The sequence below is a fragment of the Amblyomma maculatum genome, chromosome 8, assembly GCF_055883805.1.
Source record: "Amblyomma maculatum isolate TAMU_Amacu chromosome 8, ASM5588380v1, whole genome shotgun sequence".
NCBI lineage: Eukaryota > Metazoa > Arthropoda > Arachnida > Ixodida > Ixodidae > Amblyomma > Amblyomma maculatum.
The window spans coordinates 75,188,828-75,213,716 of NC_139351.1; the positions used below are offsets into that span (position 1 = coordinate 75,188,828).

Below are 24,889 nucleotides of genomic sequence, written 5' to 3' on the forward strand. Positions count from 1 at the left end.
TCCGAAGGGCATGCTAGCAGGCAACTTCCGCGACTTTTAATGGTCTTGAAGGTGTTTCAAACCAACAGAAAATAAAAAAGGGCTACGAATGTAAAAGCGCGCCTGCAAATGTTCCGCGCGCGTAACACATGTATTGGTATAGGGCGTAAAGCTAGCGCCACCACACAGTCCCTCAGCGAAACAGACCGCCAGTTTCAATACTGTGGAGACAGGCGCGACGCTGCAGGTACTGTTCTCCAAGAGGCACTGGTAGTGCGCAACACGTGAGGCTTAATGGCAAATATTGGAAGGCGGGCTTTTGATGGTGCACTTTCCTGCTTTGCAAATTACATTGATATTTTGAAAGGAAATATACAGCCATTAAGAAAAATATTTTTCATGCTAATTGCTTAACTGGCAAAGAAAAATTTCTTTTCCACCGCATGACGTTTGGCTGTTGAATGCAACTGGTTTCCCCGGCCTACAACAAATATCTTATATTTAGGCCCTGAGGGTAGCGTAAGCTGGAGCAACTAATATATACTGGCTCGTCTAGGAAAAGAAGGCTGCGAATACGAGACACCAACCTTCCGTCGGAATGTCTGGCTGCTTTCGAACGTCACAATTGCTGTGGCGTCACCAATCCGACCAGAGGAGACTATTACTTGAGCGTCGGGGTCGAGCACGACTTTATTGGTGTCGTTAACTTGAGATGTGTTGCAAACCTAACGTTAGAAAGAAAACATTAAAAAGGGATAAAAATTTTGAAATAAAAAGGACATAAAGAAATATATATATATATATATATATACATATATATATATATATATATATATATATATATATATATATATATATATATATATATATATATATATATATATATATATTGTAAATATGCTTATTTTACTCAACGATATTTGAAACAAAAAGGAAACTAAAATACTCGATCACGGAAAACCTCGACGAGTCGTCGTACAAACTGAAGATTGGAAACAACTGAAACTAGTTAGCTGAAAATTTAGATCAGTCTACAACAATTGTATGTTTGAAGGTTTAGCCGTCATTTTGTCTTCCAGGTCGCCGTGATGCCGGTACACATTCTGAAAGGTAGACACGGATGTACACCGGTGCGAAATGTATCTTGTGGTGGTGGGCTCATAGACGTTGCTCTAGAAGACAAAAGGAGAAGTCTTTTGCCAATTCAAGATGAAGTAGGCATCATTCATTTGCTCTGATACGCTGACGTTGAAGCCGTAACAATCTGAAATGCAGCGATAGATGTTTTGGGCTAGGCAGGCTCAGTTGATGATTTCGTGGGCGCCGAAGCTGGCATAGCGGAAAGTTTCATTGGATTTCGGCTCCTTAATATTGCTGTTTGGCATGAAGGTGCAGAGAGAACTTCATCACCATTATTTGTAAAGTTCTACATTCTATCTTCCGCACTTGAGAAATGAGAATGCTGAGAGAATATGTGATTTTCGACAACCTACGCATTGATGGTTTTTCTCATGGTTGGTTTCTTATCTTGCATATACACTTTTCACATACTAAGAGCAGTAAAGATGAGGGTGATTGCCGCTCTTGCAGACCGTTAGCAAACATTGCCCTATCTGATGCAGATCAATAATTGAAAATTAATCATACAAAGTTGATCTGCACTTATCATCGATGAACCGAATCCCCCATAACATAAGGTGGATAGGGGAGTGTATTTTTAGAGGCACGTTCCAGGACGTCCGAGCTATCTAAAAACCTTGTTCATTCGTCTGTGGGCTTTTACATAGAACCAATTTACCAGCTATAACAGAAATATCTATCAATGTAGGTAAATATCTACTCTGAACATAACTTTACTGGTTTCGAAAAAGAACACTTTAGCTCCTTCTGGATCCATCGCTAAACACGTTTAATTGCGTCTTTTTTTTTCTCAACACTGTAACAGGCGCAACACGTTAGCTTTATTTTAGATCTGTATTTCCCCCGTTTAATTTTTTGTGTTTTGAACGTTCTTGACATAAGCCAAGGAAACTACAAGCAATGGTCACTTGCCTCAAGGTACAACGCACAGGGCACTTCATATATTCTTCACATTAAGTAATGCTTGGAAAAGCAGAAGAGTAGCAGAGTCGCAGAAACATGACAATAAGGGACGCTGTTTGGTGTTTGAGAAACAAACGCACATTATCAATTGTTCGATAATAAAATTAGCAGCTCTTGTCTTCCTTCATACAAAGGCCGGAAGTTTTTCTCGGCTTATTTTGTCACAGTTTGGTTTCACCAAAGATGTCTCAAAAGCTAGGTGAGCCTAGATCATACTGGAATTATTACAATACAAATCATGCAGCTTGAATCAAAGAAGGAACAAGAATGTGTCTAAAATGCCCAACGGCACAATAATGAGCTATATCTACCTCTGCATCGATTATAAACTTTATTTATGTGTCTTGTTCTCGATTGTAAATATCAAACGCATTTTTGGTGCTGTGCTGAAAGACCTCGGAGGAGGGAGTACATCAAACGTTTTATTTGCGAAGGTTTCATGAAAGGATCGGTAGACTTCATCCCATTACCCCTCTGATTTATCGAAAATGAGTTACTAACCAAACAGGTTAAGCATCTTAAATTGGACGAATTTTTTTCATGTGTGATGCATGAGTGCTCTTCTCGGAGTTAAACTCCGAGGATTGTAATTCTTTGACGGCCTATAACTGCTTTGAATATAATTGCTGGCTATCAGGAGCTGTCACTGGAGACCTGCCGCTTTAATAAGCATCGATTGTGAAGGAGCATTTTCAGAATGTCGTACTCCTTAATTCTGCCACTTATTTATTCGCACATTACATGTAAATCATGCTGAGCAAACAGCCTTGCACTCGAATTGTTAGCATAACTATTCTTTAATTTCCCTTCCCATGCGGCCAGCCGAGAACCGAGACGAATAATGCACTTATGAATGAGCTTTTACAGGCTGGAAACACCTAGGACAGCGTTGAACGAACAGTCTTTTCAATCACTCCGTTTGAAGTATATTTTATTGTTCACATATAGACACAAATGCCGTCTATCTCAGCTATAATACGAGATGGCATCCTACGGGAAATCCATATTGTATGTGAGGCTCATGTTTAATATTGAACTCAACGCAAACTGCGTAAATTGGTCAAAAGCTAATGCTAGAGAGACTTCGATAAATATTAATGCTCACACCAATAGCTCGTATATCACTAGCCCCTCACGGCCCTTTTATCCCGCGATCTATGGACTGCACTTAAATCACTAGAAATGTCGTTGCTAAGCATTGTAGATTGTTAATTTGCGCATCCCAACATTTCTCTTTGAATTTGTGCTAAGTGTCTCAAAGCTTAACTGCCAGTATATACACACAAAATAGCTACTTATTAACTTGATGAAGCGTACCTATACACTTCATTATATCCTTATACCATCAGCTTAATCACGCGTAAAATACATAATATAGTCACAGCTTTTAAAATTTACTCTGCCTAGCTCCACACCAATGAAGATTTTGTGCACGCAAATTAACAGCACGTTACTGACATTTCCTGACGCTCCACCGCCTCGTGTGCAAAAGAAACCCTTAAAATATTGAGCCCACTTTCCCACATATATTGCTAATATACTTACAGCGTTAGTCTAGCGATCAGTAAAGACAGAGTTACATACCAGCATTCGCGTGAACGCCTGTACGACCGCTAATATACTAAAGCTTTGTAAATTATCTTCTCGACGCCTTAGTGTTTTCTTGTAGAAATTTCGGTGATTTCGCTCCCATCAGGTCACTGCTCTCCTAAACACCAAAGGCTTATTTTTTGAGAGGAGCAAGTACGCTTTTGCAGGCTAGTTGGTGCCTAAGCATTCTGTTTTTTATTGCGCAAAAAAACCTCGTTCCTTTTGTGTCGTGACTTTTGCGAAAAAAAAAGAAAAAAAAAAAAAAAAACAGAGTGAGAGAAGCACTCGACACTTACCGCGGCTGGATACAAGTGTCCCCGAGATTGAGCACTGCATTTTTCATATAGCCAGCTGTTATTCCCGCCCAAAGGATTGCTCCCAGCCACGAACTGGAATGCCTCCAAGGAAAAGGAGAGAGCTATAGGTCCTTGAAATTTGACATCTTTTCGGAGGCACTGGGCGAGCTTGCAGCCATCATACTGCGTAAAAATATGGGACAAAGTAAGGTCAAATGCCTCTGAACATAACTATAAAATTGAGGCAATAAAACAGAGCTAAATAAAATTAGTTGCTTACTTTCTGAAAAATATTCATTTTTATTTGCGGTCCACACCAAGTGATTAGAAAAGAAATAGATTATAGTACTTTTGTTGCCACTAATCATTATCATCATTGCCGGACTATACCTACTGCAGGAAGAAGGCCTGTCCTATTATAGTCCAAATATTGTTGTCATGGGACAGTTGCATTCACTTAACCCCCTGAACGTCTTAGCCTCATCCCCCCACCGCACTGCCCCCCTCCCGCCTACGCTTTTGTTGCCTTGGAATCAACGTTGCTACCCCAGGTAGACGCTAGTTAGCGTAAAAAAGAAACATATCGCCAGGAAAGCCAACCCATTCTTGAATGCAGTTTAACACTAGGATGATGCGTCAATAGACTTGTTTAATTTATTTATGAACGTGTCTTATAAGTAAGCGTTTCTTTGTTTAGAATTTGTTGCCCTCAAGGTTCACTGGCGCACGTTTTTTCAATAATCAGGCTTTTAGCAGAAGCCCAGTTTTTCATCCAGCGAACTCGAATATCAGGTTATGATTAGGCAGGACAAAGCCTAAATAGCCTTTTTTCAGCAGAAATACGCAGCCTGCGTTCCTAACGGGGATCGCCGCAGGTAGCGCCGCAACCCTGTGAGTGGTCAAGACGTCGCGTGACGACATTTTAATGAACGTGGAAACTGCCGATGCGGCACCTTCAATGCGCTGAATGCTGATCGCAGCTCTCTGTGTTTTTGTAAAAGTCATTATGGCGCGCCATTTCTTTTGAATGACCATTGGGTTTTTTAACGCATGTGTCCGCACCAGACGCATCCTCAAACCATGCAACACTTCCGTTGTGGGGAGTGTAGGTTTTTCCTCAAAACTTGATTTGGTATAGAGTAAAATCTCTTGAAAAGTAGTGTGCGTCATTATTAGCAGAAACCTCGGCACGCTAATTCCGGAGAGGGAAGGACAGCGCGCAATGCACTAACCGACCACCTCCGTGTCAGGCCTCCCTTCCCGCCCTGAAAGTTATTGTTGTGAAAAAGGGCCGAATGCATGGTGTACCGAATACTGATTTGAGTACAATGGGTCGCTCCTTGGAGAAACGAAGAATTTAATAGAAAGGGTGAACCAGTACACAGCTGCCACCATACAAATAAACTGTAAGCGAAGATCAGTTGCCGAGCTGTGGGGTGTATGCAAAGCAATGACGGAGCTATTGTGCTGAAGACTATTGTGCTGCTGATGAGTTATCAGTTGTTTAGAAGAGAAGACGTTGCTCGCACCTTTGCGCGAAACGAAACGAGACACGCGAGAACAGCTATGCTCTGTTGCTGTCTGCCAGTAAAATCGCAAGATTGCACTCAGGGAAGAGATCGCAATCAACGTTAAACGCGCCGATTCACATACAAATGAGGCCTGAATTGTCAGAAAGTAATTGACCTACAATCAAAACTACAAACTTTATGTCCCTTTTCGTCTTTTAATAAACGCGGTTCTAACTAATGGTGACTGGCACGGCTCGTTTGTACGAACAAATACAAGGAACGGCGTCATGGCTCAGCCATGCCTGTTTGGCAAAGCCTCATTGATATCTCATTAGGAACAAACTGCCCCTAGTCAGCCATGCAAATGCTTCGAGTAGAATATTTCTTTATTCGAATTGAGTTCATTTCTCTTCTCACAAGCGAAGCATCGCGTCGCGACCTTTTGACATTGCGAGAAAAGATGGAAGACGTCATCGCCGCCACCACTGCTTTTCGTGAATCCGAACACATGATGAACTGTGTTGAATCGGGTGCAGAAAACTAAGTTTACACTTTTCGGTTCCCAACGCACGCAAAACGAGAAACAGCGCACACCGAAGGCTCCCTCAATTGGCTCTGAGTGCCTTCTGCTCCTGAAAGAAACGTCACAACGGTGATAGAAGCCTGATTCTTCTGTTTTCTTCCTCGTCTGCAGCATTCGCCTGAGAAGGGGGTGATTTGAACTGCGCGCTTCAATTGGGGATTGCGCATGCTTTTATGCATAATAACTTCACAGACATGATCATCATGCAATCTGCTCAAATATCTAGACTATTAGCGCACTTAAAAACCGCCGCAGTTTACCTTTAAGGTCCCTTTAATAATACTAATAATTTGTTCACAGGAAGGGAAAGGCGCAGTATCTGTCACACGTGCTTTGTGGACACCTGAGCCGCGCCGTAAGGGAAGGGATGAAGGTGGGAGTGAATGTAGAAAGAGAGAAAGGGGAGCCGTAGTGGAGGGCTATGGAGTAATTTCGGCCACCTGGGGATATTTAACGTGCGCTGACATCGCACAGCACACGGACGCCACTTCGTTTCGCCTCCATAAAACGCAGCCGCCGAGTTCGGGTTCGAACCCGGGAACTGACAGTAGTCGGGCGTCTTACCACTGTACCACCCCGGCGGGGCTTAAGGTCCCTTTGGCTATTTTTGTTTTCTAAAAACATCCACAATCAACCCCCTTTTCTCGCTAAGGATTTCGCCCCTGCATTTGTGGCCTTTGAGAATGTAAACAAGCTGTCCTGACCGGCCGCCTTGGTCACTTAGTGTGCACCGTCAGTGTGCACCAAGGCGGCCGCCTTGGCCGCCTTGGTGCACACTGTCCTTTGTTGATTTCGATCAGGATCTCGGTATCGCACTCGCAGTTCTTTTTCGGCTCTAGCGAAGCCAATAATTTGGCAGTTTCCTCGACTCAATCGCTCTCGAGACGCCGAGCTGTGCGGACGTGCGCCGTATAGGCTCTGGCCTCGCGACCAGTTCTTGTCACATTTCTGTGACTTTGGCCCTGTGAACAGTGTTAAAGATTCGGAAGGGTGTTCCATGCCAACCGATACCGGATTTCGCCTGGTACGACCACTGACAATCCATTTTTCGGAACTTTAAGTACCAGCACTTGGTGAACCGCGTTTGGCCTAACGTTAGCCCAAACGCCGGTGTCGAGCCGCTGGGACCCGCGCTCGCTTTCGCGAGTCACCGAGGGATACTTGCATCATGGTCTACACTGTAGAGGGTGAAGACGTTACTCCGGAGCAGCTTGCCGAAGGAGGATGGCAGACTGTACTAAACCTGCAAGAACGCTACCGGCGCCGTGGACCGAAGGAAGACGGCCAAGCGAGCCAAGACCTGACGGACGCGCGCGTTCCTCATAACCAAGGCAAGTCCAAACCCTCTCTCTCGAAAATCGGAGGAAACCACCTACCCGACGTAGAAAGGCACCGCTCCCACGGCTACCAGCAGACGACTATAAAGTAGTCGTTAGGCCTAGAGGCATGGACTTGCGCACCGTCGCGCCACGCAACCTTCTCAGAGCTACCTGCATAGCGGTTAACCTACCGCTTCAAGAGGTGCTGGAACAAGACAGCCTTCGTGTTAACACAGTTAACAACACTTTCACGATAAGCACACCGCATAAGCTCAGGGCTTCGGTTTACAGTAACCTGCGACGGCTCAAGTTGGGCGAGAAAGAGTACGAAGTGACATCGTACGTGTCAGCGCCGGACGACTCTACGAGAGGCGTCATTATCATGCGTATGACGGCGGAACTCCCGATGAGGTGCGACAAGGATTCCTGAAGCGCAACCAAGGGATTCCGGTGGTGGATGCTCGTCGCCTTGGCCAGTCAATGTCCATACTGGTGACGTTTGCCGGAAAGAAAGCTCCAGACACCACCTACTATTGGGAGAGTCCCTTCCGCGTACACCCGTGCAGAGAGCAGGTGGAAACCTGTTTCAACTGCAGAAGAGTCGGCCATCGGGCGGATGTCTGCTACAAGCCCAGGACTCAAATTTGCCGCAGGTGCGGTGAAGAACACCTTCCGCCAGCCGAGGGGGAAGCTCACACCTGCACGCCGAAGTGCATTGTGTGCAAAGGGGCCCACAACACCGGGAGCAAGAACTGCAAACATCGCTTTGTAGAACGCCGCCCCAAACACAAGCAACAACGCAAGAACCTGAACGATGAAGTCGACCAGCAGTCCGAACACACGCCGCGCTCAAGAGACAAAGCCGGTAGCCATTCGTCGAGCCACCATCGAGGAAGCAAAACGCCAGGACGCCAGTTCGAGGCAGGGAAGCACGGACCGACGGCAGCGTTCGAGCAGGAGCAGGAGCAGAAGCAGCTCAAAGCAGGTGAGCTGGCCGGATACGGCTTCCCAGAATTACACCGCTCGGGAGAAGGAGCTATTAGCTAAAATACAGTCCAGAGACGCAACCATTGCGCAAATGCAACGGGAAATAACAGAAATGAAAAGTCTATTTCAATCTTTGCAACTACCCGTAAAACCTACGCCAGTACCCCGTGCGCCTTCATCCACCACGCTAAGCGCCATACCCTCCACCAGTAATGCAATGGAGACGGACAGCCGCATTAACCTGAAAAGACCGGCTCCTTCCGACGAGGGTTCCGGATCGAAACGCGCTGCAGAAGCGTCTAAAGATGACAACCCGCAACCCACTACCAAATCTAAGTCAGCAGACAAGCCAAGAGCAGAATTGAGCGCACTCGAGAATAAATTTAGCGGTCTCGAGGAAAAAGTTAACGTTCTCACGCGCGAAGTAACTGAGCTGGGTTCAAACTTCGCTGGTTTTTTCAGCAAGTAGTGCAGCGTCTCACGGCCCTGGAGGCAAGCCGTAATGTAATGCCGGCATCCGCGACCGTGCCCGTAATTATTCCTCCCATGTCTCAAAATGGCCCCTCGCCAGCAAATTGAGGTATGGCAGTGGAACTGCAGGGGATTCCGCAACAAACGGAGTAACCTGTTGTTTCACATCCAAAGCTTGCCTAAACAACCGGACGTAACAGCCCTTCAAGAAGCTAGCGGTCCGGCGAAATTACCGGGCTATAAAGCGTTTACTCCCCCCTCGAACGCAGGGACGACGGCGACCATCCCATTCACAGAGACATTTGTTCAACGCAACATTACTGCTATACAACACACAATAGACAGTTCTAGCGAAGAGTACACGCTACTTGAAATTGTGCCCAGAAAAAAGGGTGAGGCAAATCTTTTCATACTCAACCTATACAGTCCACCGAAAGACAGAGGGTCAGGAATTCCTGACTTACTGTGTAAAGCAACTCGACTCGCCGCAGGAACGCAGCTCCTTGTGGTGGGCGATTTTAATGCCCACCATTCGGCTTCGGGTTATCGGAAGAACAACCCCAAGGGTACAAAGCTGTGGCAGTCTATCCAGAACCTGGGCCTCACAATTCTTAACGATCCCCAAGAAATCACGCGGGTCGGCAACAGCATTAGCGCAGATACCTCGCCCGATCTCACACTAACCAAAAACATTAGCGACGCCTGCTGGTCCAACACCAGAAACACACTAGGGAGCGATCATTACATAATAGCTACAACATTTGACACAACATTTCACAAACTACACCACATGCGCACACGCATCACCGATTGGGATAGGTTCAGACGCTTACGAGAGCAAACTGCCCCCAGTCAGATAAACAACCTAACGGAGTGGATTGCTGCACTTAAAGAGGACGTCAAGACCACCACGGTCGAGACGCCGACTGAGGAGCCGCACCAGACGACTGACTCCAAACTCCTCCACATGTGGGAAGCGCATGCCAGCCTACTAAAACGTTGGAAGAGACAGAGACACAATAGAAATCTACGCAAGCGTATAGCGCAACTCGAGCGCCATATTGAAACGTACACTGTAGAGCTGCAGGAAAAACAATGGGGCCAAATCTGTGATAATATGAACGGGCAGCTTGGAAACAAAAAGACATGGTTCTTCCTCCGACACTTGCTCGACCCCACACAGACAAAATGCACACAGCGAGACCGACTCCCGAAATTAATTCACCAATACCAGGGTACGGACGCTGAGCTAGTTGCCGAACTGCGAACACGCTACCTGAGCACATCCCACACAGACCCTCTACCCGCGTATGAGGGTCTCCCCAACGACACCCTGGACGCCGACATAGCAGATGCCGAGGTCTGGTTTGGTCTCAGCCAGCTCCGTACCACCACCGCGGCGGGACCTGACGGGGTGTCAAACAAAACGCTCCGAAACCTAGACCACACGTCTGTCGCGGCCCTGACGGAACTAATGAACACCTACTGGAGGGAAGGCGAGATCCCTCAGGAATGGAGGCACGCGCGGGTCACCTTCATCCCAAAACCAGGCAAGAAACTCTCGATCGAAAATTTGCGCCCCATCTCCCTCACGTCTTGCATCGGAAAGCTAATGGAACATGTCGTCCTTAACCGACTGCAAAATTACGCGGAAGACCGCGACTTACTTCCTCCAACAATGATTGGCTTTAGGGCAAACTTGTCCACGCAGGACGGGATGCTACAGCTTAAGAAGGATGTGCTGGACCCTCCATGTGGAACTGGGACGAAGGCGGTACTCGGGCGAGACCTGAGCAGAGCCTTCGACAACGTCTCGCATGAGACAATCCGCACGAACCTCTCTCAATTGGACCCTGGTGAACGGATATTTAATTATGTCCGATCATTCCTATCAGAGCGGACAGCAGAGCTCACTCTAGGTAGCCTTAAATCAGATCCCATTCCTCTGGGAAGCCGGGGCACACCACAAGGCTCGGTGCTCTCGCCTTTCCTATTTAATCTCGCACTCATTACACTTCCCCCCAAGCTCGCTGCCCTGCCGGGGCTGCAGCACACCTTCTACGCGGACGACATCACCCTGTGGGTAACCACGGGGAATGACGGCCAAATAGAGGGTACGCTGCAGCAGGCAGTCGACATAATCGAAACCTACGCGTCGGGAGCGGGCCTTGAATGCTCGCACGCAAAATCAGAACTGCTGGTTTTCAGGGCCAAGCCGCGAGGAAGAAATGCAAACCAGGCCCTCCCGATCGCCCTGAACGTATGTTTGAGAGGCCAACCGGTCAGGGAGGTTCAAACCATGCGCATACTGGGCATGTACATACAAAACAATCGCAAAAACACCGAAACAATCAACAGACTCACTGCCACGGTGAATCAGACTGTAAAACTTATCAGACGAATCGCCAACAAAAGAAAAGGAATGAAAGAAAAAGATCTCTGTCGATTAGTCCAGGCTTTCGTACTGAGCAAAACTGTCTACTCATTCCCGTACCTGAAACTGCAATTCGCGGAAAGAATGAAGGTCGAGAGCCTAATCCGACAGGCCTACAAGGCTGCCCTTGGGCTCCCGCAGAGCACGTCTACGGAAAGGTTAGTGGCCCTTGGGGTTCACAACACAGTTTCGGAGCTGTGCGAGGCACACCTTGTCTCCCAGCTCGGACGACTCACTCGCACGAACGCGGGAAGGTCCATCCTGTACAGACTACACATGTGCGAACAACTTCCAGATAAGGACGCGAAAACACACTTACCTACACACATTAGGACAGCTCTATTCATTAAACCCTTGCCCAAGAATATGCACCCCGCGCACCACGAAGGCCGACGCATGGCGAGGGCTCGCGCCCTACATGCCAAGTACGGCCGACACGTCAATGCAGCATACGTGGACGCGGCGGAATATCGGCACACCCAGATACAAGCGTTCGCACTGGCCGCTGTGAATGGGAACGGTTCTCCGTTGGCGGCCGCATCAATCGCATCCACCTCCTCCGAGACGGCGGAGGAAGCGGCCATAGCCTTAGCTATTGCAAACACGTCCGCCGATATTATATTCAGTGATTCTAAAACAGCCATTCGCAATTTCGCGAGGGGTCGCATCACGTCTACCTCCCTCCGCATCCTCCAAAGCACCCCTACTCCGGTTAGGGAAATTGAACTAATCTGGGTCCCGGCCCACTCGTCTAATCCGGGGAACGAGGCGGCTCACGCGCAAGCCCGAGGTTTCATCGACCGGGCAGTGAGCGCGCCCTCCGACCCGAATTTCACGAAGGACGGGTTAATTTCTTTTCATGACATTACCCATCACTTCAGGCTGGAAAGGCGCACATATCCGCCCCCCCCCCCACAAATCTTTAACAAAGGCACAGGAAGTTACCTGGCGCCGACTACAAACGCGCTCTCTCCTAAATCCGGCGGTGCTTGCCCTGATGTACCCAGGCCAGTACAATCCAACCTGCAGTAAATGCGGCGAAAGAGCGACATACGATCATATTCTCTGGAACTGCGCAAATGATCCACCTGCGGTGGAATTAATACAGCTCCCTTCTCCCGAGCAGTGGGAAGCCGTGCTGGTCAGCTCGGACCCGCAGATTCAACTACGGGCCATCGAGCGGGCTAATAAGGTCGCCGCCAGCCATGGACTAGCTGCCATCTAGTACGTCTCTCCATCGACCTGCTTGAGCGACGAAATAAATGTTTTCCAATCCAATCCAATCGACTCAATCGCCTTCTATACAAAGCCACAAGTGTCATATTTACGCTATTATTTGTAGTTTTATAGAACCAGGTAATCGGCAATGGAATGGCTTCAGCCGTTAAAAGGAAGTGTGCAGCTCAACAAAGAGTAGGATAGGATGAAGGAAAGAGGATGGCTACACAATATGAAAGCAGTAAATAAAGGAAGGGGGGGAGTCCCAGTTCGGAAGCGGAGCCAACTTTTCGACAAGTGGATGTGTATTTGTCTGCGCCAACTAGGAGTAGGAGTAGGCCAACAGGAAGTAGTAACAGATTTCGAAACGGTTTGTTTTCCTTGCGCTGCTCTAACACTTATTGCTGGAGAGACTGAGAGATTCGCCGAGCGGTCCAGCATATTAGAAAATAAAGCTGCCTTGCTTTTGTCGCGCCTTCAAAGCAAGTTTAGGACACATCAAAAACAACACTTTCCTTCTCCGCTCCGTTCCCAAGAGAAAATATCTCGTTTTCTTAATATTTTGCCACATTCGATTTGCTTGGGCGCATCTCAAGTTCTGTTTAAGCTTTATATTCAAATTGATGACGTTACCCGAGTTTTCTCGTAATAAGAAACAAAAGCAGTTTCGCTTTAAAGCACAGGACAAACATAAGAAAAAGAAATATAAATGACACGTCCAATGAAAGTCTGAAGCATTAGCCTAAGAGATTACAAATAGAGATGCAGGACATGAGCAAGCTGCCAGATATATGCCGAGAAAGTTTGTCATGGAACAACATGGCTGCTTTGGAATTCTGTAACGACAGCCAACGTTACTTTCGAATCCCCCCCCAGAAACTGGCGGAATCTACGTTTTTGTCTTTGCTGAGACCATTATTCGCTGTGTTGATGACAGCTCCTCTACCATTCAAAGGACGCGGTTAGAAGGGAAAATGTTTAGGCGTGTTGGTTCATCACCAACAAAGCAAAGCGCAAAAAAAACGAAAAGGGACGAAGTGAACACAGGACAAGCGCTACCATCAACTAATATTTATTGGGGTTCCGGAGTGTGTATATATATATATATATATATATATATATATATATATATATATGCTTCAGTATCACAAGGGAAAGACGGTACGGCATGATCACGTGCCGTCTAAGCTAAAAAATCCAGCTCTGTTTTTGACAGCACCACCGAGAGCTTGCTTAAGCGCAGGCGTGAACATGCCTTACCTTCTTCTTCTTGTTATGCTGAAGTGTATATATATGCTCCAGAACGGCAGTAAACGTTGTTGACAGTAGCACTTGTCCTCTCCTCGCCTCGTCCTTTGACGTGTTTGTTTTGTACTTTGCTTTGTGGAAGCGGGTAGCACGGTCCTGTACGGAACTGCTTGAAAATTGGCGATATATTGCTGCTAAAAGATGAAATGAATTAAAAACTACCGTTTTTTGGTGCGCTTATTTGATGAAAAAACCGGAAGCTATCTCTCAACTTATACCGAAAAATGATGTATGCAGGCCGCTATGTAGACATGAGTTCTGTGCGTTCATCCTCTCTCATAAGAACGGTTACTAGCAATTCATTTTAGCACACCAGGAATGCGTGAACAATGCCAGAGGACGTGGCTTTGGACGCCAAAATATTAAGACATTGACGTTCGACGCTTCGGGCACGCTAGATATTTTGTCACCACATTGAAATTGCGGTCGCCTCGTGGTCTCAATCCTCTTCTCTTTGTTAAAACAGGATGTTATGCCGTTTTCTGATAAACAAGTAACTGTATTTCCCGTACATTAGTGCAAAATGACATAGGGGTGGCTCACGTTTATTCAAAAACTGTGTCGTGAAATGTTCATCGTTAAAATAATTCAAGGAAAAAAGAGATACCGAATTTTGTTCCCGCCAACCTCTGAATAAATTTCGTATGAGTCCAAATTATATATCTCTAGCTCTTCGCATTCTTGTAAGGTCCTTTCCTCTCCCTGTTTATGCAACTGAATAAAACATTTTTTCCGTCCATTTACATGTGCACCACCCTTTTAGTAATGTAACGATCCAGTTGGCAGTCTACACTATGCTTTCTGGCACTCCAATTCGTATGTTAGGATCACATACAAATATTTGACGCTGGAACGCCAATGTCCCACATCCCTAGACAACGGCGTCGGCGTTGTGCGAACAATGTAAGCACGACTCTGACAGCTGATAGATGTCAGCAACGTGGCTGAGCGCTGATTGCTCAGGGCCGTGAGTGACCTTACGAGAGCACTGCAAAAAAAGCAAATTGGCAGAACCTGCAAGCCGAAGATCCTCATTCAAGGCTGGCGGATGAAATGTAGTTAGAGCCTGGAGCCCTAAATTGGATCCCTATTCAGACAGTCGAACCCTAGGGTACGCGCGCATTATAATATAGGTTTAATTCCCCGCTTTCTTTCGACGCCTAATAGACTCCCATACAATAATGTGACATAAATGTCTGCCAGTTATCATCCGTGAGATGCCAGAAGCACACAGTAAGGGATTCATCATGAAGTGGGCCACACACAATATGTACGCGAACGACCATCTACAAGGGGATCTGTGGGAGCAAGAATTTATTGCTGTCAGGTCTTACTCCTTAACGCTTATCTTAAGTCTAACCCCATATATTTTTCTAAAACTAATCAAGTTACTAAGCGAGCTACAAATTTTGAAAACTTTATATATTATTTGCTGTGCCACTGAGTAATTTAGATTTCAATCTGCCTGTGTTACATCTATTTATTGTACCATTTCAATGGATTTCGATAAAAGGAGCTTGCTTCCACCTGTGCAGGGAAAGATGAAAGGAGCAGCGACGTATGTACAGATGGCAGCTCGAATGTAAACCAGCAATTCAGGTAAAACACGAGTTTTATGTATGGTGGCCTAATGACATTATTGAATTGTTTGGATTTTTAGAATCCTTCTTTCGGGTTAATATTTCATGTCATGTTGTGAACAGAAAATTACGTATACCCGTTTCTCATTCGCCGCGGCGGCGCGTTTTCATTATCTTGGCCATGAAACGCGACCTAAGGCAAGGAATCATTCACACGGTCTTCAGACAGCAGCGGAGTAACGAAGCCATAAATATGGCTGGTGGCGCTACTGTCTCATTTTTTCAGCTAACGCATCCTCCGACTTCTAAAGCTTCCGGCCCGGTACTATGGCTTCTAAGGTCATTAGAACAAACGACGAGGAGGAGGATAAGGTATAATTAGTGGAGAAGGTAGTTTTATGCGGAACCTACCGCGCTTGTTTGCATGAATACCTGGGCTTTGGGTACCTGGGTTGCGCGCTCGATGGCACAGAGTTAGATTTGCGGGCCCACGCTGAGCACAGCACCATCCCAATGCTCACAGGTGGAGAGATGCAGGTGCCACGGAGGCTGATCTAGTGTACGTGCCCACAGAAGGGGCAGCACAACCGCGATAGTGCTAACGAAACACGAGGTAGGCGTTTTGAGCCGGGTACAGCGTATATTGTTTAGAATTCCTTAATACATACTTTATCTGTTAGCGGCCTTTTGGCGTTGGTTGTTTTCAGTCTTCTGCTTTCAGTGCCCCCTTTGGCTCCTTTATCGCTGTTAATTTTCATTGTCTTTTTAACTACCATTTTTGCTTTTCATGGCATGCTGTTATTTGTTACTCATTTTCCTTATTGACGTCATCCAATTATTCGGCCTTCCATTTTTTGCTTTTCAGTTTTATTTTGAATTTTGTTACCTCAAGTCTTTTCAACCTTTAATATGCTATCTTTCTGTCGCTTGCAGACCCAGAAGCTGTTAAACATGCTTTCCGGACACTTTTAGAACATATATATTTTGTCGCTCTGCAAAATATCACCGTTTGAGTCAGCGCTGTGTTGTGTCTTTCTGTGTCCATGTGTCAACGCTGCGCTGTTTTTTTTTCCAAGATGAACTACGACCCATTCAGTTCTTGCCCGCTTGCATGAAGACAAAGGCCTGTACCAGGCGAGCGAGCGCTTTTCCATTCTTCCGTGAGTATCAGTTGCCATTCGACAGATTCGAAGGCTCACTGTTAGCGATATTGCAATTGAGGCGATTGAGGGATTGTGTTTCAGCCGTTGTTCTGGACGTAAATTCTAAAACTTCATATGACAGGTACCTTCGGTATACGTTAAGTCTTAGTGTGGGACTGGATGCGAGGCTGGATCTCAGCGCACAACTTCTAATTAAAGGAGGCGGGGGGGGGGGGGGAGAAGCCAAGGCTAGTGGTAAGGCATTTTATTTCTGCGACACTTACGGATGAGACCCACGTTGTTGTATCACAGCAAACTTTGCCTTCGAACAGAACGCACTGAGGTCGCAAGAGGGGTATTAGGTGTGAAAATAACATATTTACCCGATGTTCTTCCTATCATGAGGGGCATACGTTTTGTGGCTTGATGATGCATTTCATTGAAAGGCAGCCACAGTCTATTGACTCACATAAAATAAATATTATCTCCTGAGTTCTGATAGATGACTGCTATTTCTCATTTTCAACCGCACATCTTTTACAAAAAGCTGATAGCTCATAAACAATCTTCGCAAGCATACTCACGTGGTTACTGAAAGAACATTATTTTCTGTAAACACACTAGCAAGGAAAAGAGAAGCAGTTTGCCAACACTGCATGCATTTTTATTGTGGAGTGCTGTAAATTACTTCCTTAGTCGCGTACACAGTATCATAAAATATTTAATATGTCTTTAATACTTAGATGCAAGCTAAAGAGAGATTTTTATCGCTTTAGTACCAGCACTGATAACTTCAAACGAAAACTTCTTTACAACACCGTAAAATAAAACTGATTTGAAAGGAGCACTTACAATCGTGGTTGTTTCAACCTTCTTGTCCGGCAAGATAACTGGAAGCTTGTAGATATTCGGGGGTACTACGTAGCAGGCATATTCCATATCTTCCTCGTATCCGTAGAAGATGTGGCCGAGAACAATAATGGCGTCTGGCAAGAACAGAGACCTGCATGCACAGTAATTGAGAACAATGCTCATCCAAAATATGAATAGGGTCATGCTTATTGTTTCACGATAAGAATGAAGAACCTTTTTGTCCGACTCATTGCGATTTCCTTTTTTCTGAGATTTAGTGTTTTGAAATATTTTTAATATTTTGCTTTAGTTTACTTCAAGCTGCTCTCCAAAGCATCTTTGCGTAGGATTCCTAGAAGAGAAAGGTACAACTCTTTAAGGCATGATCCCCGAACTAAGCTACGAGCTTTTTGAAAATTGCCCGTGCACAATATATTACGGAGTGCCAGACGTTTCGCGTTCGGCCGGATTAAATAATACATGTGTAATAAGTGCGACCATCAGAAGCTCACACGACAAGTCGAAGAGGTGTACAAAGTGGAGCAGACGCCAAGCTGGCTGACACTGGATAGCTGCTTCGAGCGATACCCAGTCACTTGATGCTCAGCCATCGCGTGCCGTCCTGTAGTTCCAAAAATATCATACTACTCGTGGAGCTGTCTCGGTGGTCGTCCGGGTCCCGGCAAAAGTATTTACCCTGGAACTTCGGAACCGCAAGTTACCGTCTTCGGCTAACATGGAAGAACCTCCGAGCCAACCATCGGCGCCTATCGCTGCAGCCGTCCTCTGTTCCTGGTCACAACGCCAGCGTCACCCATCTTTCTTCAGCGGTATCAACGACCCCGAAGTTGACGACTGTCTGGGCTCCTTCGAGCGCGTCAGCACTTACAATCAGTGGGACGATTCCGTTAAACTAAAGAACATCCACATCCTTTTTATATTACCTGCGTTGCAAATCTAAGGTTTCGGAACCACGAAGCCGACGTACCGACGTGGTCTATATTCAAAAATAGCTTTACGGATATCTTCGGCCGTCCCGCGGTACGTAAACTCCGCGCAGAATAACTGCTCCAATCTCGGGCCAGCTTCCTGCAGAAACAATTACCGACTACATTGCGGACGTCATTGACCTCTATAAGCATGTCAATACGTCCATGCCCGAGACAGAAAGAGTCAAACATATTCTCATAGGTATCACTGATAATGCGTTCCAAAGACTTGTGACCAGGAATTCCACTTCCATATACGACGTTACAGCTCTGTGCCAGAGCTTTGTCGACCTACGGAAGCAACGCGCTTCCACGCGGCAGTGTGGCGCACCTGTCGAGGGAATCGCTGGCTTAGAACTTGCTCCGTCGTGCGCTGAACAGTCACAATTTATGTAGAGCATCCACAAAAACAACAGCAAAGTTTCCCGCCAGCTGTCCCTCCTACATCCCGCTCAACCGACCTTCGGTCCTTCGCACTTTGCGCCGACCATCGTGCAATTTATCGCGCCGGCTATCCGAGAGGTCATTATAGAGAAACCCACCGAAGTCCGGCCACTTACTGCTCCCATTGGTCCTGTGCAGGTACCACTGACTTACGCCAATGTAACTGCTTGGACTCGGGGTCCGCTTCCCACTCCGTACTGCCAGGCCAGACCTATATTCCGCGGTCCACCACCGTTCATGCCACCGCACTCCTCTTCGAACCCTCAACCGCAAATACGCATTACGAATTCATTGTGATCCACAGACAATCGCCCCATCTGCCACGCTTGAGGACTTCCTCTTCACGTCGCTTATCTTTGGCTTGAGCGTACGCTTTATTATCAGAATAATGTGCACCAGTACCACCAATTTTCTTAACTAATCATATCCAGTATTAATTCTAGATTGTCTCCGTATCCTCCACGTGGTGCTCAATACACCACACGACGCTCGTCTTCGCCTCGCCGACGGTCCATTTCGGCGATGCTCCGGACGCAAGGCGAAAACTGAGAGCCGCAGTTCCGGGGACAAGAACTGCGCGTTTTTTGAACTCCTTTGTACCTCCGTCTTCTCCCGCGAATGCGATTGAAGTATTCGTTGAAAGCTTTCCTGTTCTCGCCCTCGTGGATACGGGTGCAGCCGTGTCCGTTATTAGTGATATCCTTCGCCGCAAAACTCGCAAAGTGGTGACGCCGTTTTCATGCTTTTTTTGCTTCGTACAACCCGTTCACAGGGCATCAATCGCGTGGCAGCGTGCACGGTACGACTTTGTATAAAAGACGTTTAGTATATCATTGAGATGGTGGTGCAGTGTGACGTCTCTCCCGATACCGTCTCCGGCTACGATTTTCTCTCTACCCACAGTGCTGTGAATGATTGTGATCTTACTGAAGTTGCGCTTTACCACGTGTGTGATGTTTCCTTGCGCGACCCACCTGTGCGCCTTGCTAAACTTGTTGTAGCTGCTGACACCGACACCCATTCGTTTTCTTCTGCTCTCATTCCCCGCAATACGACCTCTAGCCTCTGTAGACCTGTACTTTTTACGCGCACATCCTCTTCCACCCACCAACACCTCCTCCTTCCTTTTGCCGTTTTCGCAATTTCTGCTGGCAGCTGTGCTGCCTATGTCTAAAACCTGCTTCCCTATCGACGACTGTTTTTCGTGGCGAGTACCTCAGATATATTGAGGAGCTGGACCATGATCTCGCTTACATATTCGCCGAACTTCGCTTCCCCCCATCGCTGCCTTGACATCTTGTGCGGCTCGCTAGGCTTCCATTCGACGGCCTTCATCGAGTTATAGCTACCGAACTTCCGCAAGCTCAACTTGTCTAAATAGCATCCCTGCTTCAGTGCTTCCTTTGACGTGCACCAGCCTTTCTTGGGACGCACCTTGGCCATCTCTCACGAAAATGATACTGGTACACACCCTCCATCGCGCCAGTGAGCGTACCACGTATTGGCCACTGTGCGCCGCGACATCCGTGAAAATCCCGATATGTTTTTTTTTTTCACAGACCACCGCCAACAACCTTATTTTGGGGCCGTGTGCTGCAAATGCACGTGTGCCCCGCGCGAAGCACTCGGACTTGATATATGACGAAGCTTGATGGAAGTTTCCAGAGATCGGAGTTCCTTCAGCTTTCGGTCGTTTACCGCCGCTCTGTGCATGGGCGAAGCCGACGCGCGCCCCGAGAGCGCCGAGCCCCGTGAATAACGAACGCGTACCAGACGCAGTCGTTCTGAGGCACGCCGTGGAAGGGGGTGCGTCTCTAATATGAAAGCATCTAATACTAAAGTGCACCTAATCTAAGCAGGAATAATCGAGGCATCCTAAAAGGAATGGTTGAATTGTGCCCAGTAAGCAGCATAAAGTGGACTGTATAAACGTAGACGAAAGCATGTTGCCTGGCTAGTTGGTGATCCATTAAGTAAAAAATTTAGCTCGAAAATTGGGATTGGGATTGTAACCAATAGGAATTGCGCCCAATAGGCACCATAAAGTGTACTGTAGAAACGTAGAGGAGAGCAAGTTGCCGGGCTAGTTGGGGATCCTATAAGTAAAACATTTAGCGCAAAAACGTCCTATGTGTCCTTTATCCTTCGTGCTATATTTTTGCGCGAAATGTTTTACTTAATGTAGAAACGTAGATGCATGGAATAATTAAATTTTTTTAGAATAAAGTAACCACAGTTCATGTATGAATTCGGCATTTAGAACAGTATCAGAGACATATTTGTCCTACATAAGGATCTGTTATTCTTGCAGTTAGGATCTTCGTAAAGAATTTGATGGTGCAATAACATGCCTATTACCGAGATTTTCATAGTCGGAGAAGTAATTGCGTAAAGTGAGTAATATTTGAACTGTAATGTTTAAATCATTTCCAAATCATAAGCTAGGTGTCCTCTGCTGCTTACCTTGTTTCTTCTATGATCGACAGTGTTCGGCTTGTCCCGCTGAAGTTGGTAATGTGCATCGGAGTAGACACACCAGGGTTTCTCCGGTCAACCATTTCTCATTTTGTTTATTGCATCAAAAATAAAGTTAATTTCTCGGCAATTTTTCATATTACCAAGTCAGATATGACAAAATATTAGAGGGTCTCTTAGATGTCTCTTAAGAGGAGAATGACGTAAGCCTACCCTTACTGTCCTATCATTTGCCTCTAATTATTTGCCTTTATCGGCGTTCGTTGCAGTGCTACAAAAATTATAATTGGTATACAGGAAAGGAAAGGCGCAGTATCTATCACACTTTCTCCGGCATGTGTGCGTTTGGACCACGACCGGCTTTATTCGAGTGGCGTTCCTTGGCGCTCGTTCAAGTGTGGGACTGCAGATGTCAGGAACGCTAGACAAGATGAGACATCTGGTTGGTCGCCTCGAATTTGGCTGCTGATGACATCACTCCTCTGTCGACCAATCAGGTGCGCCCCTTGCGCGGACAGCTTTTTTTTCGACGACAGTATGAGCCAATAACGACGTTCCCCTCGAATTGTTTCCTACAAGACGCAAGATGGCACGCAAGACTGCAATCTCTTTAGAGCTTACCTAGGTAGATTGTTGGAATGTTTCAGTTTGTCATTCATTTGGCGCAGTTGTGAGAGTGTTCGAGAGTGAATAGTAATAAAGCAGTAAACACACGAATATTTTAGCTGCTAACAAACTTAAAAATATGAAATATACTTGCACGGTAAAAACATCAGAGATAACCTGAGCGGTTAACAAGCAACATTTGTGAGCTTCTTTTCATAAAGATTGCAACCCTAAAATATACTGATTTACCGGGGCCGCAGAAAACGGACAGAATTATTTCTTGTGTGATCACATAAAGCACTGACAATCAAGCGCCCTGTTATTAGCCCGATATAGGGCCATTCAGTACGCTAATCGGTGACATCAAGCTTACGCCCCCCCCCCCCCCCCTCTCCCTCCCCCCCCATAAAAAAAAAGTTTCTTGGTTCTCGCTCAGAAAAAAACACGTGAGAGAAAAAATATAAACCTTTTGTGACGCACGCTGAAAACTCTATTTCATGCATAGTTTGAAACGATTACTCACTTTGTCCACTTGCTTATAACCTGGCATTCACCGTAAACGCCAAGGAACGTGTAGGGGTGAATCCTTTTTGGCTCAAAGAATGGCTTTATTATTGAGACATATTCCTGCAACAATGTATAAAAATAAATTTCAATAGGAGTGAGAGTGTCATTCGGCTAAATTTAGAGCTCAAAAATAAGTTTAGAGAAAAAGCCCCGGCAAATATTAGCCGCAACAGCCTTCAAAGAATTATGTCTCGAGCGGCTACAGGCGTTACACATAATTGGTAGCAGCCGTAATGAGGAACACTGTGATGATGCCAGACCCTGATTGCTACCACAATTAACATTATGTAGCCTAACAGCTACAAACATGCGCCGCCTTGAAATTAAATGTATTTGTTGCTATAGTGTTTACCCAAAATATCATTGAATCCTCACAGTGCTTTCTAAAAAGCGTAATATCCGTGCGCTTGAGGAAGCCGAATTTTATGCCATTTAACCCCTTGACAAACAGACGCGTGATGTTGAACAATAAGCAGTTCATTCTAGAAAAAAATTATAGAAATGTAAATTGAGGAAATATATACCTCACTAATGACAAATATTAAGCTCTTACATTTGCTTAACGCTTTTCAGCTACAGCCTTTACTAATTCAACAAATCTGAAAAGCTCACCCATGAGGCCGAAGCATCAGGGAATCATTTAAGGCACACCCTTCACAGGAGCACTGCAATGGTTTCGGGTTGCAGGTATGCAATTGTCTTCATCGGCAGATTATAACAGACGCAATTAAGGTCAATTCGAGAACTCTCAATGTATAGCTCAAAAACTCAATTTTTCTAGGGCACTTTCAAAATTACAGTTTTGGTCAACGCTACTTTACCACGCAAGCCAGATCCCTCAGCTGGCGAAAATTACACTTCCGGATATCATTACCTCATTCACCCGGATGTGGAGAAGGGATGGGCCTTCAAAAATGTTTCTAAAGGCTGAAACAAACTATCCATAGGCTCGTGGTCACAACGTAGGAAGTGTCTATTTCTTCTGGCATCCACCTCACGTAAAATTTGTGCAAGGGTATTCTTTCTATCCAAGCGTGAGTTTTTGTCTTCCTACCTCCTGCGATCAAACGTGCAAAAGGTAGGCAAGTACGTCAATCTACCAAATAATGAATTTCGGTAGCGAGCGCTGAAGAACGCTTTTGGAAAACAATCTGCCGAGACATCCGGCGCCAGTGCATTGGAAATAAAATCAAGAATCGTTGTGAGGTGCGTGATAACAAGGGAAAGAATTTTTCGCTTGCATGCAAGGATTGTTGGGTTACATTTTGAGAATAAAGTACTCTCTCTACAGCGTTAGATGGCGGTGCTATTTCTTCGCTATTATGTACCATATAATGTAAAATTCCGTTTTTTACGCAAGGGATTCGCCCATTATCTGTTGCGTATAGGGCATTCCTGAAAACCTCGATACACTAAAATTATATTTTGCAAAGCCGATACACCAATAATTTCAGTTTTGAAAAGCGACACCTAAGAGAGATATATAAATAGCAAAAATAATCTTAATGACACCGGCGCTCTTCACAATACTCGTGTTTAGTTTGTTTCCGTAATGTTTTAGTTGTAGCAGTAATTTGCTAGTATTTCTGCGGACTATAATCAGTCACCTACGAATATATATGATAGCACGCCACAGACAAATGCTGTACGCACGAATCGCAAATCAATGTTCCGGCCTTCAAGCTAGAGAATTCTGCGTTACGCCGCAGTAAATTGTTAGGGCGCTTTTATCTCTGGTTTTGTACAGGAGGACAAGAAATGAGAGAGTGACCTATTGATGGGCGGTATGAATTACCCCAGCTGAACCGTACCGTGCACCCGCGATGTTTGAACAACTAAAGGTGGACAGCCACAGCGTTTCCATAGTTAACGTGAGCCTTACCGCTTTGCAGGTCAAATGAGAGAACCACTTCAGCTGACCATGCACATGCGTCCAAATAAGCGCAGAAGTTAAACTTCACTATAACGGAATTGTCAACGCGTTTGCACACATAAAGCTGGTAGGGTAAGCAATGAAGATTTTTATCTCTACTCATTTTCAGCAGTCTATGAACCAAGAAGTGATAATACATACAAACCTTTAATGCAGTCAGCATCTCTTTGAAGAAATCTTCCTCCTCTCTGTACAACATCTTCATTGCGCCTACGTGGTACACTTTATTTTTAAGAAGTTCTTCTTCTATCCACTGCCTTACTTGCTGTTTCTTGAAGTTTTTGGTCATGTCCTCGGCACCAAATCTATCACTACAGGTAAAAAATACAAGGTCGGCAAGTGCTCTCCTTTAGAGTTTGAATAGGTAAAGTGTATGAAACAACAGTATGAGAGTAAACAAAGGTCACAGATGAACCCAGGTTCTGGGTTTCTTCCCTGCTGGTGCCTGCAGATAAGATTAAACAATTGTAAACAGATAGAAAGAGTTTCGGGGTTGGTTTTT

General features: G+C 45.8%; 1 protein-coding gene across 7 annotated transcripts in view; it reads left to right on the plus strand.

Annotated features, from left to right (window-relative positions):
• The window catches only part of LOC146181550 (uncharacterized), a 173,469-nt gene that overhangs the window by 50,075 nt on the left and 98,505 nt on the right, over nt 1–24,889 (plus strand). For 6 of the 7 annotated variants that reach the window (XR_014700239.1, XR_014700238.1, XR_014700241.1 and 3 more), the window contains one exon: nt 15,335–15,398. The exons of the other annotated variant lie outside the window; for it this stretch is intronic. Coding sequence is in view for 2 of the 6 variants with exons in the window: in XM_084576591.1 (XP_084432717.1) it covers nt 15,335–15,398 (64 nt within the window). In the remaining 4 variants the exon portion in view is untranslated. The remainder of the gene's footprint in view (nt 1–15,334; nt 15,399–24,889) is intronic. 7 annotated transcript variants of the gene reach the window in all.